Source organism: Hemiscyllium ocellatum, chromosome 39, assembly GCF_020745735.1.
Source record: "Hemiscyllium ocellatum isolate sHemOce1 chromosome 39, sHemOce1.pat.X.cur, whole genome shotgun sequence".
NCBI lineage: Eukaryota > Metazoa > Chordata > Chondrichthyes > Orectolobiformes > Hemiscylliidae > Hemiscyllium > Hemiscyllium ocellatum.
The window spans coordinates 17,541,065-17,560,157 of NC_083439.1; the positions used below are offsets into that span (position 1 = coordinate 17,541,065).

The 19,093-nt window shown below is 42.1% G+C and overlaps 1 protein-coding gene across 1 annotated transcript in view; it reads left to right on the plus strand.

Moving 5' to 3' along the window:
• The window catches only part of scg3 (secretogranin III), a 33,134-nt gene that overhangs the window by 5,220 nt on the left and 8,821 nt on the right, over positions 1 to 19,093 (plus strand). The window contains exons 7-8 of the mRNA XM_060852971.1: positions 2,700 to 2,880; positions 9,376 to 9,492. Of these exons, the coding sequence (XP_060708954.1) occupies positions 2,700 to 2,880; positions 9,376 to 9,492 (298 nt within the window). The remainder of the gene's footprint in view (positions 1 to 2,699; positions 2,881 to 9,375; positions 9,493 to 19,093) is intronic.

The window sequence follows — 19,093 nt, forward strand, 5'->3', positions numbered from 1 at the left end:
TAATCTGAGTTTATCACTAAGTATTTCCCTATTGATCGTAAAACTGAAATCCCAGGTCCATGCTGGGTAACATATTCTTAAACAGCATCAAGCTAAAGTTACTATAGTTGACCTTGACACTGTGTCAGGAAGGAGAACCATTCCCCAGTATTTTCAGTCCTGATTGCTAGATGCTGATTCATGTTGGATGTGCAAAAGGGCATGCTCATCTGTAAGCTGCATCTAATTGAATAACAAAGAGACGCGGCACACAAGGGCTACATTGAGCTACGAGAGAATACAGTTAGTGCCCACAGAATCATACCCTTTTAAAGAGTTAATATGTTGAGAAGATAAGGAGTAGAAAGCAAACTGAAGCAATTCATGAACTTGTAGCAGTGGGCAAAAGAGATTGTCATAAAAAATACTGCTGGGTTGTTGGCAACACATATACAGAAATATCATTGTACATGTGATGTTCACTTCCAATGACAATAAGAATGTGGAATCAGAAAGCTCTGGTGATTTGATGTTTATCAAATATTTTTTAAGGAAAAAAATGCTCCTACAAGTGTGGAATATATTATTAGTCACAAGACAAATGGCATCATCCCTCTTGGATTGGGTAATAAAGCACAGAGTTTCTCATTCATGGCTCCTTAGCAACTACACTGTGGTAATCACATCATCCTTACTGTCTGCTTAATTATTTTTATTATTTATGGAACACAAGTAATAATTTAGAATTTCAAATTGCCTACATCACTCTTACGTTTATGTGGAAGTTTTCCTTTGTTCATTAACATCGCATAAAATGTAAGGTATCAGCCATAGCTCAGTGGATAACACTCTCACCTCTAAGTCAGAGGGTGTTGCAATCAAGCCCTACTCAAGTAATTGGGCATACATTCTAGATTGCTTAAGGCAGCAGTGCTGTTTTTCAAATTAAACATTAAACTGAGATCCAATCTGACCTTTCAGATGTATGTACCAGATTCGATCATACTTTTTAAGAGCAGTGCAGCTTCCTTGGTGGTTCTTTACCAACACCATTCAAGGAGATTATCCAGTAATGTAGGCTGTTTGTGAGACCTTAATGTGTGAAAATTGTCTTCCATGCTTCTCCTCATCAGTGACCACTATTCAGGGGCAAAATGTTTACTGTTAAGAATAATTGACTGTGACACAATCCTGAAAACAAGTTATTTTGTCTTCTTAATTATTGCAGTCTAAAGTGCAGTTCAACTACATTGTGGTACACTTCAACAATTAAGATATAGGTTCAAAATATGTCCATCAATAGAACTTGTTCTTTCAGCCAAAACACTGCAGCAAGTTGGTAAGGAGAGACCAAATGCTCCCTCATCGAAATGCAGGAAATAGTCACACATGTCCACAAGTTTCTTGATATATCTTCAGATGGAAGAGATTTCAAAACTTGCTGCCTTGCTCAATGCAAGGCAAAATATATCCGACAACTGAAAAATACTTGTGCGATGCCCTATGTTTCGAAAGCAATATTAATTGAAATATGACCTATATTTATATGCTCAACATCATGTTGCACCATCACTATTGCAGATATATAATTACTTTTTGATAATTATAAGAGTAATACTATCATATTTGAAAGAAAATAACCTGAAACTTTAGAGGTATTTCACATTTTTAAACTTCCTAAGTCATTTTTCAATTTATTACAGTGAATGAGGCAGTTTGTTTGTCTTGCGATGTTGCCAATTCACTTTTTAAACCATTCGCTAAAAGTTACCTAAGTAGAAATGACTTGATTCCTCTCTTCTGCATTTCTACCTTCAATTCTTTTCCTGTCCAAACAGAGAGTCAGCCTTACTGTTGACCTGTTTTGATTAGATTAATTAATTAGATTGATTTGATTAGGTAAAGGCTGTTCAATGGGAAATGTTGATACCAACACGTTTACTACCATTTCAAGATTAGTAGTGTGTAACATATTTACTTGCTTGGATTTCACTACAAGAATGAAACAACACTATGTAATCAACTATTCTGAGATCTCCATTAATAGCTCAATGAAATATTGGCATAGGTTTCAATGTGGGGAAGCAACTTTTTTTTAAATACTCTTTGACTGTACTGTACTCCTTACCCAAATGCTTGTCTATCAGGCAAGTGATTGGGTAGCACAAGCAATTATTTCTACTCTTGAAGTGGAATTTGTGAATGTAATTTCCGAACACACCGCAGATCCTTAGATTAGATTAGATTAGACTTACAGTGTGGAAACAGGCCCTTCGGCCCAACAAGTCCACACCGACCCGCTGAAGTGCAACCCACCCATACCCCTACATTTACCCCTTACCTAACACTACAGGCAATTTAGCATGGCCAATTCACCTGACCCGCACATCTTTGTGACTGTGGGAGGAAACCGGAGCACCCGGAGGAAACCCACGCAGACACGGGGAGAACGTGCAAACTCCACACAGACAGTCGCCTGAGTCGGGAATTGAACCCGGGCCTACAGGCGCTGTGAGGCAGCAGTGCTGACCACTGTGCCACCGTGCCGCCCACTCCTCTCCATTGTTAACTCCAAATGACCCCATCTCCACAGCCTCCTGGAGGATAGTGTTACAAATTTCTACCACTTTTTATGTGGTTATTAATTTCACTGCTGAATGGTCTAGTTTTAATGAGCATATGTTTATTACTTCTTTTACTTAATTTCTTGCATTTCATAGAAGATCAAAAAACTTAAGAAGAATGAAGAGGACCTTGTGAAAGGAGGTGATAGTACTCCAGGCAACAGCCGGGTCTCAACCAATAACATGAATCAACAAAGCAATGCACTTGCTGCTAATGACCTGAGTGATCTTCAGTATTTCCCAAACTTCTACAACCTGCTGAAGAGTTTGAACACAGGTAATTCAGATTTTGGGATAGATCTAGTTGTGGAAATAGCAGTGTTTGCCATTTAGAGTAACATGTAACTTGCAATGACTGCTTCTTCACAATTAAATGGGTAAGGCAGGGTGTTGCTGTCCAGGGCACCATTACTTCTCCAAAAACTGCATGAGAATAATGTCTTATCAAAAGCCTTGCTATTGAAATTAGATTAGATTAGATTTACAGTGTGGAAACAGGCCCTTCGGCCCAACAAGTCCACACCGACCCACCGAAGCGCAACCTACCCATACCCCTACATTTACCCCTTACCTAACACTACGGGCAATTTGGCATGGCGAATTCACCTGACCTGCACATCTTTGGACTGTGGGAGGAAACCAGAGCACCTGGAGGAAACCCACGCAGACACGGGGAGAACGTGCAAACTCCACACAGTCTGTCGCCTGAGTCGGGAATTGAACCCGGGTCTCAGGCGCTGTGAGGCAGCAGTGCTAACCACTGTGCCACCGTGCCGCCCACTATTATTTGGAATGAAATGAAGTTGCTGCACTTTGCTGTTATATACATATTAATTTCACCTGAAAGCTTGCTCATTTCACAGTAATGCTAATTTTTTAGTCTTTCATTATACTGACATGTAATTTTCATTATCAAATGTTAATCATCCTTGCATGACTGAATTTGCTTTTGCACATTTTTCAACAACTTAATTTCATGCCAGTTATGTGAAATTAGACTTTCAGAGAATAATGTTCATTTGTGATCAGTTGAAACATTTAACAGAGAAGTGTATTTGTAGTTTTGAAATTTAATGGCACACTTCCCCTTAAGTATTACCAAAAACCTGCTACAGAAAATTAACCTTTACAAGGGTAAAGTGTCATTCTTTCATATTTTAACTATTTTTGGAGACATAAAAATGATTTTTCTTTTTTTCTTTTCTCATTTATCTCTCTTCTTTAATCTTTCTTTTGCTTTCTATACCTGACTTAATGTTGAATTTAAATATTCCATCTGATACTCTCTCGTTCAGATTCTGTGCTGCACTTTAACAGTACTTTAATCTGATTTGGTTAATCAAATGCACAGTGGCTGGCTCTTCATACATAACCTCCGGAGGTGCCATGCTTTTGTCTGACAGGAACTGGCAATAATAACATCTGTAGAAAATCTATGGGCAAATGCCAAGAGGGAAAAAGGGCTGGCGCCATTCATTCGCTGCTAACCACAGAATCTGGCCCATTATATAGTCTCAGAAAATAAATTATTACTTCAATAATTAATATGGTCGGATGTTATTGTCAGATTGTTGCGTAGCTACTCATCAAAGCTAATTGGCAATGAAAACCATCCTAAATATGGAAAATAGTAGAAATGGCACATTTGATGAAGGAATTTAACAATCCATCCCTTTACAGCAATGAAGCCTTGCATCAATATAGTCACGTGAACATGGTAAACCTGTTTAGCTACATGCCATGAATGAATTTTTGTAGCAAGAAAATTGCAATTGATATATATGAACCAATAGTTTTCTGTTCCACATCATCCTAGATGCATTAGCAATGTTAATCAAAATAAAAAGGAAGATGTGAATTAGGAGTAGGAATGAGCACTTATGTCAAACCTCCTCTATCTTCAATACGATCATGGCTAATGTAATTACTCCACGTTCCCATCAAACTCTGGTGCACACACATGAACCCACCACTTTGCATATCAAGAATCTATCAATATCTGCCTTAAAAAAATTCAAAGACTTCTCTTCCACCATTTTTTCATGGAGTCTTCAAAGATGCATGACCCTCTGAGAAAAACATCCTCTTCCTCTCTGTCTGAAATGGGTTACTCCTCACTTTTAAACTGTGTTCTCTTAGTTCATGATGTTCCCACAAGTGGAAACAGCCTTTCCACATCAACCTTGTCAAAACCCCTTTTATCTTTTATGTTCCAATCAAATTGGGAGGCAATGATCCATGAATATTATCACAAGTCTATTCATCCAGAAACTCAGCTTATGTTCTCAGGACTCATATTCAATCCTGACATGGCTGATGCTAGAATTTGAATTAAGGTCTAAAGTTAACCATGAAATCATTGCCAAACGTTGGGAAAAAACCCATCTGGTTCATTAATGTCTACCATCCTTACCTGGCCTCCATGTGACCACAGATTCACAGCAATGTGGTTGATTCTTAACTTTCCTCTGGGCAATTAGATGCTGATCTAATCAGAGCAACTCAGATTCTGAGTGAATCTTTTAAAAATGCCTGTTAGTCTTCTAAACTTAAACAGATACAAGCCTAAACTGTCTAATCTTTCATTACAAGTCAACACACACATTCCAGATATTGATCTAATAAACCTTCTTTGAATTGCTCCTAATGCTTCCTTCCTTAAATAAGGGGACCAATACTCCAGTTGTGGTCTTACCAATGCCCATTATAACTGAATCATGACCATTTGTATTTTGTTTTCCTTACAATAAACACTAATACTGCTGAAAATGTGTTGCTGGAAAAGCGCAGCAGGTCAGGCAGCATCCAAGAAGCAGGAGAATCGACATTTCAGGCATGAGCCCTTCTTCAGGAATGTGGAAAGTGTGCCCAGCAGGCTAAGATAAAAGGTAGGGAGGAGGGACTTGGGGGAGGGGCATTGGAAATGCGATAGGTGGAAGGAGGTTAAGGTGAGGGTGGTAGGCCGGAGTGGGGTGGGGGCGGAGATGTTAGGAAGAAGATTGCAGGTTAGGAAGGTGGTGTTGAGTTCAAGGTATTTGACTGAGACAAGGTGGGGGGAGGGGAAATGAGGAAACTGGAGAAATCTGAGTTCATCCCTTGTGGTTGGAAGGTTCCCAGGCGGAAGATGAGGCGCTCTTCCTCCAGCTGTCATGTTGCCATGGTCTGGCGATGGACGAGTCCAAGGACCTGCATATCCTTGGTGGAGTGGGAGAGGGAGTTGTAGTGTTGAGCCACGGGGTGGTTGGGTTGGTTGGTCCGGGTGTCCCAGAGGTATTCTCTGAAACATTCCGCAAGTAGGCGGCCTGTCTCCCCAATATAGAGGAGGCCACATCGGGTGCAGTGGATGCAGTAAATGATGTGTGTGGAGGTGTAGGTGAATTTGTGGTGGATATGGAAGGATATCTTGGGGCCTTGGAGGGAAGTAAGGGGGGAGGTGTGGGCGCAAGTTTTGCATTTCTTGCGGTTGCAGGGGAAGGTGCCAGGAGTGGAGGTCGGGTTGGTGGGGGGTGTGGACCTGACAAGGGAGTCACGGAGGGAGTGGTCTTTTCAGAACGCTGATAAGGGAGGGGAGGGAAATATATCTCTGGTGGTGAGGTCCGTTTGGAGGTGGCGGAAATGACAACGGATGATATGATGTATATGGAGGTTGGTGGGGTGGTAGTTGAGGACCAGTGGGATTCTGTCCTAGTGGTGATTGGAGGGGCGGGGCTCAAGGGCGGAGGAGCGGGAAGTGGAGGAGATGCGGTGGAGAGCATCGTCGATCACATCTGGGGGGAAATTGCGGTCTTTGAAGAAGGAGGCCATCTGGGTTGTACGGTATTGGAACTGGTCCTCCTGGGAGCAAATACATTGGAGACGAAGGAATTGGGAATATAGGATGGCGTTTTTACAGGGAGCAGGTGTAGTCTAGGTAGCTGTGGGAATCGGTCGGTTTATAGTAAATGTCCGTGTTGATTTGGTCGCCCGAGATAGAAATGAAGAGGTCTAGGAAGGGGAGGGAGGAGTCTGAGACAGTCCAGGTAAATTTGAAGTCGGGGTGGAAGGTATTGGTAAAGTGGATGAACTGTTCAACCTCCTCGTGGGAGCACGAGGCAGCGCTGATACAGTCATCAATGTAGTGGAGGAAAAGGTGGGGATGGTGCCAGTGTAGCTGCAGAAGATGGACTGTTCCACATATCCTACGAAGAGGCAGGTATAGCTGGGGCCCATGCGGGTGCCGATGGCTACTCCTCTGGTTGGAGGAAGTGGGAGGAATGGAAAGAGAAGTTGTTCAGGGTGAGGACCAGTTCAGTCAGTCGAAGGAGGGTGTCTGTGGAAGGGTACTGGTTGGTACGGCGGGAAAGGAAGAAGTGGAGGGCTTTGAGTCCTTCATGATGGGGGATGGAGGTGTACAGGGACTGGATGTCCATGGTGAAGATAAGGCGTTGGGGTTTGGGGAAGCAAAAATCATGGAGGAGGTGGAGGGGCGTGGGTGGTGTCCCAAACGTAGGTGGGGAGTTCTTGGACTAAGGGGGACAGGACCGTGTTGAGGTATGCAGAGATGAGTTCGGTGGGGCAGGAGCAGGCTGAGACACTAATATTCTATCAGCCCTCTAAATTAACTGCTGTACATACATTGTAAGTCTTTAGAATCTTCAAAAATAGGAGCAGGAGTAGCCTTTTTTTAACTCATGCCTGCTCTACCATTGATTATGATCATGGCTGTTCAACCAGCTCATTAGTCTGTTCCTGCATTTCACCCATATCCTTTGATTCCTTTAGTTCTGAGCTGCAAATGTGTTGCTGGTCAAAGCACAGCAGGTTAGGCAGCATCTCAGGAATAGAGATGCTGCCTAACCTGCTGTGCTTTGACCAGCAACACATTTGCAGCTGTGATCTCCAGCATCTGCAGACCTAATTTTTTACTCGAAGATTTATTCCTTTAGTTCTGAGTCCACTTTGTGATTCATGCACAAGCACACCTAGGTTCCTATATACAGTGTATATATCTGAGTCTGCAATATTTTACCATTTAGATACTGCGTCCTTTTTTATTTTTCCTTCCAAAATAGTTAATTTCACATTTTCCCATATTGTACTCCATTTGGCAGGAATTTTACCATTCAATTGATCTATCAATATCCTTTTGTAGCTTTCTTATGTCGTCTTCACAACTTCCTAACCTACCTACCATTGTGTCATCAGCAACTCTAGTGACCATACCTTCGTCCCATAATTCAAGTCATTTTTATAAGTTTTAACCAGTTAGTTTCCCTGCACTGATCAGTGTGGCACACCGATTGTTATATTTTCCCAATCAGAAAATGACTCATTTATGCTGATTCTCAGTGTCCTATTCATTTGCCAAGCATGGTAGGTGAGCAGGAGGCTGGAAGAACACAGCAAGTCAGGCAGCATCAGCGGTGGAGATGTTGACATCTTGGGTGTAACCCTTCTTCAGGAATGGGTGTGGGTGTAAGGGGAGCTGCAAATAAAGGGGGTGATGGGGATAGGGTGGTGAAGTGGGGATAGGTGAAGATGGGTAGAGGGTACTGACCTGGTTGGTCAATGGGAAGAATGAATCTGGTAGGTGGCTGGGAGGAGTGCAAGGGAGGGGGAGGGGCTGGGAAGGAAGTCGGGGAAAGGGAAGGGAGGTTATTTGAAATATGAGAACTCGATGTTGAGTCCGCTGGGCTGTAGGCTGCCTAGGCAGAAGATGTGGTGTTGTCCCTGCGATTTGTGGTGTGCTTCATTGTGACAATGGAGGAGGCCAAGGATGGTCATGTCGGAAAGGGAGTGGGTGAGATGTTCGGTGAATCATTCCCCAAGTTTACATTTGATTTCCTCGATCCATTATGTTACCCCCTACGTAACAATTTTCTGCAATAACCTTTGATGTTGCCCATTATCAAAGATTTTCTGAAAATCTAAGTACATTAGATTAGATTAGATTACTTACAGTGTGGAAACAGGCCCCTCGGTCCAACAAGTCCACACCAACCCTCCAAAGAGCAACCCACCCAGACCCATTCCTCTACATTTACCCCTTCACCTAACACTATGGGCAATTTAGCATGGCCAATTCACCTAACCTGCACATCTTTGGACTGTGGGAGGAAACCGGAGCACCCAGAGGAAACCCACGAAGACACGGGGAGAACGTGCAAACTCCACACAGTCTGTCGCCTGAGTCGGGAATTGAACCCGGCACTGTGAGGCAGCAGTGCTAACCACTGTGCCACCGTGCTTCATCCACTGATTTCCCCTTTATCCAGAGCGCATGCTGTTTTTAAAAAGAACTCCAAAAGAATTGGTTTAACATGAGTTCCCTCTTGCAAAGACCTGACGGATTATCTGAAACATTTCTGAGTGTCTTGCCAAAACATCTTTACGAACAGCTTTTAACATTTTCATTATGACTGATTTAAGCTGACTAACCTATAGTTCCCAGCTTTCTGTTCTCCTCTCTTTTCTGAATAAATGAATTACATTCTCTAAGTTGTATCCTAATGAAACTTCCTACAATCCAAGGAAAGTTGAGAAATTAAAACCAATGCATCAATTATCTCACTTCTTTTAAGATTCTAGGATGAAATCAATCTGGATCTGGGGACTTGTTAACCTACAGGAAAATAAATGACGAAAGCAAACTTGTTGCTTCAATCAGACCATCCCTTTGCTGTCTTAAATATTGAGGTGTGCCTGTTAATTCATCATTATGTGTCTGGATTTGTGGAAAACCGATGCTGTATACAAGTTTTAGATAACACATCAGATTATCTTTTGTTAACAGAACAAGACGCAAAGGAGAAAGAAACACTAATAACCATAATGAAGACGTTAATTGATTTTGTGAAGATGATGGTGAAATATGGAACAATCACGCCTGAAGAAGGTGTTACATACTTGGGTGAGGATACATTTACTGATCAAATATGAACCGTACCTTTCACTGTGACAGCAATGTGGTTCCTGTAAACGTTGCATGGATAAACAAATACGTAGACAGCATTTCACCTATTGGTTTGTGTTCAATTGTTTTTGAAGTTCAGGTATTAATTTCAGGCAGTTTCTTCTTAAAGATTTTCAGGCATTAAATTGTTACATTGTTAATAGTGTAGAATTGGTTCAAAACAGTGGACTCAATCAGCTGAGTGGTCCTTTCTCATTTTCATGTATTTATAAAGCACAGAACACCAGGTTATAGTTCAACAGGTTTATTTGGAAGCACTAGCTTTCAAAGTGCTGCTTCTTTATTAGATGGTTCAACCACCTGATGAAGCAGCAGCGTTTCGAAAGCTCGTGCTTCTAAATAAACCTGTTGGACTACACCTGGTGTTGTGTGATTTTTAACTTTGTCCACCACAGTCCAACACCGGCTCCTTCAAATCACGTATTTATGTTCATGAACTCTACGGTTTAATATCCGGCTGGTGTTTTAATGAACAGTGCACTAGCTCCATTGCAGTAGTGCGGTTATGAAGCTAAATATAGAGAGCTGATACTATTTCTAAATCATTTTTAAAAAAGCAAAAGAACTGTGAATGTTGGAAATCAGAAACAAAAGCAGAAATTGTTGGAAAAACTGAAAAAAATTCAGTTCTGAAGAAGGGTCACTGGATCCAAAATGTTAATTCTGATTTGTCTCCACAGACCTGTTGAATTTTTCCAGCAATGTCTCATTTTGTTTCTAACTGATATATGGATATACCTCTTGTTATATCAGAATTCCAGAACTATGTTCTAAATCATGCAGGTAGAGAGTTAGATTATATTTCTAAATTATATTATACATGTTTAGACAAGAGTTTTAGAAGATCATCTGCAGATAAAGAGTGATGAACACTTGTAATAATTGACAAAAGTAGGATGGTAGAAGGCAAAATCTTAGATTCATTCAAGATGCAGTTAGATGACATGATGAGGACGTCAAGGAGATTTTTAAGGATAATCAGGTTAAGAGTGACAGAATGGCTTCCCACATTTTTACTCAATTTAACTCACCCTATAAGCTCATAAGCAAGTGAGTTAAAATCAGAATAGTATTCTTTTATGTGATGCTTTTAAGTTGGTATAACAAACTGTGCAAGAGGAGATGCAAAGTTAAAGTTTAAAAGCATAAGTCATCAAGTATGGTATAGCTGTTCAAATTTAAGTTTTAACTGCTTAGAGATTGCAGAAGGAATTAACTATTAAGGGAGATAAAGTGAAAATTTAGGAATCCTGGTAAAAATGAAGTTACTATAACAAACAAAGCAGTAAGTATTCAACTAAATGTCACAGTGAATGAAAGTGTTTGACTCTGTACATTTGCATCAGAAGCTTGTATGGGAAGCTTTTTAGAATAGGGCCAAGTTCTTAGAAACACTCAAATCATAACAAAATTGTTAAAATAGAGAAATGAAAGCACTATGATGAAGAGAAATAGATCAGGGCAAAAGGTGAGAAAGGAATTGCCTATCAGATGATGATTTTTTTTTGTGTCTTAGTTGTGTGAGAGAAGTGTTAGAAAAACATTCCCAGTTACAAGATTGGTATTCCAGTCTTGACTAGACCTCAGCTTCAGGTGCAGTTGAGTTAAGTGTGGTCCAGAATAAAAGAAACCGTTTGTATTAAAACATCTCAGATGTCTAGAAATGGAAGAAAATGCAGTTGAGGTCAGACAAGAGTAGAGCTGTGAATTCTTGACAGAAAAGAAATACTAAGTGTAGCAACAACAGAAAGGGAAGTCAGTAGCCTTTGAATAGATTTGTAAGAAATATAAATAAAACACGTCTGAAAAATCGGAAGAAGTACAAGTTTTTTAAAAATGTTTTTTATAACAAAAAGCTCAAATTATAGTGATTTAGGACTGGAGGCAAGTTTCTGTGATGAATGTAGACTAAAATGATTTGTTAAGAGGATCGAGTTGGATGATTAGTTGCCAAGGTCATTGACATGAAACTGAAACAAAATGTGAGCGAGAACAGGGAATTTAAAAAAGGTCAGAGAATCAGCCATCAAATGCAGTACAAAGCGAGTAATTTAAAGTGAAATTAGATAGCAATAAATGCAGTCTTCAGTCAGTAACGTCTGGTGTCAGGTGCTGTTCAAGTTGAAAAATGTACAAGACAATGATAAATGCTTCACTGTAGTTCCAGAAGTATCTAATATCAATAACAGTGATGCTGTAAGATCTCTGCCAATAAAATGTCACAGATAAAACCAAGAATATCAGAATTAATGTCTGTTTCTATAATCTTGGGAAAGTATTAACACTAGTACATGACCTGAATATTAGATTGAAGAACTAAGCTACATTTGGTGACATTTTAGTTTTCTATATTGAGTATTACTTATTCTAGTGCAAGGCTTCCCAAACTGGATAGTGACTACTGGAACCCCAGTGTTATTATGAGACAAGAGTGTGGGATGAGGAACTCTGCAGCAGCAATGAATATTGTGGAGCTTAGACAGCACACGAAGAGCTGGAAAGCTTATTTAACTTGATGTATTTTCTAATGGTGGGTATGATCTAATGGACAGATGTTTGTGGTTTTATTGCTGCTGCTGCAAAAACAGTGTGAAAAGATTGGTGTAGCTTTTTATATAAACTCTGCATTTTAAACACTTCCTATAGGTTCAACCTACCACTCAACAGACAGATGTCTGCACCAATCAAACTCAATGACTGTCATATTGCCCAAATTTTAACGCTGGGTTCACATGACATGGGGCAAGTAAACAAAGCTACATTTGGAAAGATTGAGAAGCACTGGTTTTGTGCGACTAAGTTTACTTTTGTCCATGTGAGCAATGATTTTATTTCACAAAATCACAGAAGTGTTAATAAGTAGAGGTAGTCCATTCAACCCATTGTGTCATGAATGCCTTAACTGAACTCACCTCCCCCACATTTCCAGGCAATGCATTCCATGCCATATGTGAGACATCTTGTCAGAGACAAATAAAGGCAGAAGATGCTGGAAATACTCATCAGATCAGGCAGAGTTGGTGCTGAGAGACACTGTCAATGTTGCAGATTGATCGTCTTTCATCAACACAAGGCATGATGAAAGAATGACTCTGCTTTTCTCATCGCCAAAAGGACGAGGTTCGGTGGATTGGCCATGGGAAATGTGGGGTTATGAGAATGGTGTGGATTTGGGTGAGATATTCTTCAGACGGTTTGTGTGGACTGAATGGCCTGCTTCCACACTATAGGGATTCTTTACTGAAGAATGTTTATTTATGACCAATTTCTAAAAAATGAATTGTATCAACATATGTTGATAAATTGATGGCTATGATACCAATAGAACTGCTTGCTGTTTCTCATTGTGATATAGGAAAAGGAACTTTGGTCTTTTAAAACAGGAAACCAATATGTGTGGATGTTTGGAACCAATCCATGATAGGGTAATTTTGCTGGACAAGGAAAGTTTGGAGAACTGAATGATCATTCCTAGTTTTTTGCCTTTCTTCTGTTCTTGTACAGAAAGGATATCATTATTATGATAGCGAAAAATAGATTGTGGGTATTCGACACCTTAAGGAATCAATTTATATCATCGATAATATATTCTAGCCCCAGCACTATAACACTCTGTTAAGGATCCAGTAGATAATATGACCAAAGGCACTTTGAAATATTACAGCAAGAGCTATTGATTACTGTTTCTTCTCTCAGCTCAATCTACGTGCTTTAAGTTAGAGCTATTTTCTAACTATTCTAACATATTAGAAATGACAGTTCTTAGAAAAGAAGAAAATTATGCTTGATAAAATAGTCATGTCAGCCGTTGAAAGATTGGCAGATTGAATTCCTCAGTTGCCATTTATGCTACCCACAGTTTCATTTCCTGTCAGTCATCAACTTGAAACTGCATGCTTAGGATAAGCAATCACTCCCTTGAAATGTTTTCTCAATTCAGTCATTTGAAGCTATCAAGGCAAATCTCTGATAAGTATGATTACAGTAATAAGATGCTGCACAGCTAGAAATCAACGTCATATTAAAGTGTGTGTAGCACTTGAAGGTGATAGAGAGAGCCAACAATCAGCATATGATATAATTCATAACTGAACTGAAAATGTGTTGCTGGAAAAGCGCAGCAAGTCAGGCAGCATCCAAGAAGCAGGAGAATCGACGTTTCGGGCATGAGCCCTTCTTCAGGAATGAGGAATCATCTTAGCTGGGCAGGCTAAGATAAAAGGTAGGGAGGAGGGACTTGGGGGACGGGCTTTGGAAATGCGATAGATGGAAGGAGGTTAAGGTGAGGGTGATAGGCTGGAGTGGGGGTGGGCGCGGAGAGGTCAGGAAGAAGATTGCAGGTTAGGAAGGTGGTGCTGAGTTCGAGGGTTGGGATTGAGACAAGGTGGGGGGAGGGGAAATGAGGAAACTGGAGCAATCTGAGTTCATCCCTTGTGGTTGGCAGGTTCCTAGGTGGAAGACGAGGCACTCTTCCTCCAGCCGTTGTGTTGCCACGGTCTGGCGATAGACGAGTCCAAGGACCTGCATGTCCTTGGCAGAGTAGGAGGGAGAGTTGAAGTATTCAGCCACAGGGTGGTTGGGTTGGTTGGTCCGGGTGTCCCAGAGGTGTTCTCTGAAACGTTCTGCAAGTAGGTGACCTGTCTCCCCAATATAGAGGAGGCCACATCGGGTGCAGCGGATGCACTAAATGATGTGTGTGGAGGTGCAGGTGAATTTGTGGCGGAGATGGAAGGATCCCTTGGGGCCTTGGAGGGAAGTAAGGGGGGAGGTGTGGGCGCAAGTTTTGCATTTCTTGCGGATGCAGGGGAAGGTGCTGGGAGTGGAGGTTGGGTTGGTGAGGGGTGTGGACCTGACGAGGGAGTCACGGAGGGAGTGGTCTTTTCGGAACGCTGAGAGGGAGGGGAGGGAAATATATCCCTGGTGGTGGGGTCCGTTTGGAGGTGGCAGAAATGACGACGGATGATACGATGTATATGGAGGTTGGTGGGGTGGTAGTTGAGGACCAGTGGGGTTCTGACCTGGTGGCGATTGGAGGGGCGGGGCTCAAGGGCGGAGGAGTGGGAAGTGGAGGAGATGCGGTGGAGAGCATCATCAACCACGTCTGAGGGGAAATTGCGGTCTTTGAAGAAGGAGGCCATCTGGGTTGTACGGTATTGGAACTGGTCCTCCTGGGAGCAGATGTGGCAGAGACAAAGGAATTGGGAATATGGGATGGCGTTTTACAGGGGGCAGGGTGGGAGAAAGTGTAGTCTCGGTAGCTGTGGGAGTCGATCGGTTTATAGTAAATGTCCGTATTGATTCGGTCACCCGAGATAGAAATGGAGAGGTCTAGGAAGGGGAGCGAGGAGTCTGAGATGGTCCAAGTAAATCTGAGGTCAGGGTGGAAGGTGTTGGTAAAGTGGATGAACTGTTCAACCTCCTCATGGGAGCACGAGGCAGCGCTGATACAGTCATCGATGTAGTGGAGGAAAAGGTGGGGATGGTGCCAGTGTAGCTGCAGAAGATGGACTGTTCCACATACCCTACGAAGAGGCAGGCATAGCTGGGGCCCATGAGGGTGCCCAAGGCTACTCCTTTGGTTTGGAGGAAGTGGGAGGATTGGAAAGAGAAGTTGTTCAGGGTGAGGACCAGTTCAGTCAGTCGAAGGAGGGTGTCTGTGGAAGGGTACTGGTTGGTATGGCGGGAAAGGAAGAAGTGGAGGGCTTTGAGTCCTTCGTGATGGGGGATGGAGGTGTACAGGGACTGGATGTCCATGGTGAAGATAAGGCGTTGGGGACCGGGGCAGCGAAAATCATGGAGGAGGTGGAGGGCGTGGGTGGTGTCCCAAACGTAGGTGGGGAGTTCTTGGACTAAGTGGGATAGGCCTGTGTCGAGGTATGCAGAGATGAGTTCGGTGGGGCAGGAGCAGGCTGAGACAATGGGTCGGCCGGGGCAGTCGGGTTTGTGGATTTTAGGTAGGAGGTAGAAACGGGCGGTGCAGGGTTGTGGGACTATGAAGTTGGAGGCGATGGATGGGAAATCCCTGAGGTGATGAGGTTATGGGTGGTCTGGGAGATGATGGTTTTGTCGTGGGAAGGGGGGGGTCATGGTCAAGGGGGCAGTAGGAGGAGGTGTCCGCAAGTTGGTATTTAGCCTCAACGGTGTAACGGTTGGTGCGCCAAACTACTACAGCGCCTCCCTTGTCCTCCCTCCCCTTCCTAGACCTCTCCATTTCTATCTCGGGCGACCGAATCAACACGGACATTTACTATAATCCGACCAACTCCCACAGCTACCTAGACTACACCTCCTCCCACCCTGCCCCCTGTAAAAACGCCATCCCATATTCCCAATTCTTTTGTCTCAGCCACATCTGCTCCCAGGAGGACCAGTTCCAATACCGTACAACCCAGATGGCCTCCTTCTTCAAAGACTGCAATTTCCCCTCAGACGTGATCGACAATGCCCTCCACTGCATCTCCCCCACTTCCCGCTCCTCCGTCCTTGAGCCCCGCCCCTCCAATCGCCACCAGGACAGAATCCCATTGGTCCTCACCTACCATCCCACCAGCCTCCATATACATCGTATCATCCATCGTCATTTCCGCCACCTCAAAACGGACCCCACCACCAGGGATATATTTCCCTCCCCTCCCCTATCAGCGTTCCGAAAAGACCACTCCCTCCGTGACTCCCTCGTCAGGTCCACACCCCCCACCAACCCAACCTCCACTCCCGGCACCTTCCCCTGCATCCGCAAGAAATGCAAAACTTCCATATCCGTCACAAATTCACCTGCACCTCCACACACATCATTTAGTGCATCCGCTGCATCCGATGTGGCCTCCTCTATATTGGAGAGACAGGTCACCTACTTGCGGAACATTTCAGAGAACACCTCTGGGACATCCGGGCCAACCAACCCAACCACCCCGTGGCTCAACACTTCAACTCCCCTTCCCACTCCACCAAGGACATGCAGGTCCTTGGACTCGTCCATCGCCAGACCATAGCAACACGACAGCTGGAGGAAGAGCGCCTCATCTTCCGCCTGGGAACCCTCCAACCACAAGGGATGAACTCAGATTTCTCCAGTTTCCTCATTTCCCCTCCCCCCACCTTGTCTCAGTCCCAACCCTCGAACTCAGCACCACCTTCCTAACCTGCAATCTTCTTCCTGACCTCTCCGCCCCCACCCCCACTATCACCCTCACCTTAACTTCCTTCCACCTATTGCAATACCAAAGTCCCCCAAGTCCCTCTTCCCTACCTTTTATCTTAGCCTGCTGGACACACTTTCCTCATTCCTGAAGAAGGGCTCATGCCCGAAACATCGATTCTCCTGCTCCTTGGATGCTGCCTGACCTGCTGCGCTTTTCCAGCAACACATTTTCGGCTCTGATCTCCAGCATCTGCAGTCCTTACTTTCTCCTAGAAGATATAATTCATAAGTCTTGCACAGCTCCAATGTTTTATTTGCAAAGTAATAGTGTGACAATACCAGGAACTTAGTGCATTGAATCCTACAAAGAGGGTCTCTATGTTATATATAAAGAATTTATAGAAGCTGCAATTTCTTCATCATTAAATTCAATAAATTAACAGCATATCACTTTGAAATTCACCTATACATCACAAGGGCATACAGGAGCAGAATGGTGCCACTGGTAAATATAGAGCACACTTACTTTACTGGAGAACATATTAAGTGCACATTAAATATTAATTTTGTTGATGGGAAAGCTTTGCAGTTGAACTTTTAAAATGGAGCACTTTAATAGACCTGTCTTCATCATTACTTACAAAGAGTAGTGTTTTTAACTGTATGTTTACATTTGCAATGCTGTCCATGACTTATAGACTTATTTACTGAAAGACATTAAAAGTAGAAATGCACATATTCAAAAAATGTCTTTAACAATCAGTCCAGTGACTGTTTCCATTTTTAGTGTTAGTTAATTTAACCTATAGTTAATACAGAGATTAGAATGAACTTAGTCCTGAGCATACATGCATCATAAATGTTGATTTCTGTCAGATTACAATGGTACCATTACTAAGCTGGAATACTATGGTTATGAGGTTCATCCCAGAGGCTTGAGCTCATAATTGTACTGACACACTGATGCAGCACCAGCTTTGATGATATTCTTCTGAAAGACGTTCAATTGAAGTCCTACGCACCACGTATCTGTTCTGTTGAACATTAAGTATCCTACGGCATTGCTCGTCTGGTTAACTTTCATTTCTCACCTTATATTGTAGACCTTACACTATAAGACACAAATTAATTGCAGGTTACTCCAATCAGTGATTTTCCAGAATATTGCAGTGTACAAACTAATTGCTACATTTATTCTATAACACATTTCACTGCTGTTCAAAGTTACTGACTGAGCTTTTTAAAAATGTGGATGGAGTTTCAGGATAACAACAATTAGGTGCCAAACAGGGAAGAGATTAAGGATTGTGTAATTCTAGAAAAGGCAACAAATTGAGTTAAAAATTGGTTAGAAAACATGAAAAAGGAAAAGGACAATTTCACACAGTGATCAGAAATGGTTAAAAATGCCCGTTAGTATTTTCTGCTGAAGACCCCTTCTGCTCGCATTGAGTAAAGACATAGTTCCTCATGTTGGTCTTAAATGGCTGACTTCATAGAATTATGAGTCTCAGAGCAGATTGATCCAGCCTGTTTCCAGTGAGTAAGGAATCTGAAATGAGGACTTACTAGGTATGAAACTAAATGTAAGGAAGTTTGTATGGAGCAGAAGAAACTTGGCCTTTTCACAAGGGGTTGCTGAGTTGTCAAATACACAATTGATGTTAATGACTGAGCCAGGCTCTATGTTAACACTTAAGAATAGAATAGAAAAGATGATACTGAAACACAGCAGAAATGCTCAAATGAAGGATAAGTCCAAATGCAAACTATTTGGACAAAGAGGCAATTTCTGTACTGCAATGTCAATTTATTTCTATACAAATGATGCCTTTTGAAACAGTTCTGCATAATATGATAAGGCATTATATAAATGCAAGTCTCTCCTTAATTGTTCAACATGCACTTGCATAACATTTGTGCTCAGTGATGGGACTTTATTTATTTTTCAAGTTTTTCAGGTTAATTTTTGTTGCCCCAAAGTGTTCGATGTTATTGTTGGAGAATGGAACACTTTCTATTTTGTGCAACAATACCAGATTAAACACAACTGATCTTGAAAGAGGACAGTTTATATCAATAAATCATTTTGATTTACACATTTGCAAAGAAGTGTCTCAAGCTTGAACACAAATACACATGATAGCATTTTGCCATCTGTCACATCAACTACCGTTTTACCATTCCGAGTGAAGTAGCCAATTTAGTGCCAATTGGTGCATATTTGTGGTAGTTTTGTATTGTGGTCCCACTTGTGTTAGAAACTTGATTAATGTGGCTGAAACGTGCTTCATAAGAATACAAGAAAATCCAGGATATGGTCAATTGGTCCTTCAAACCTTTCTTTCTTGCACACTAGCTCTCGTCATGGAATCTAGATTTTTAAAATAACCATAA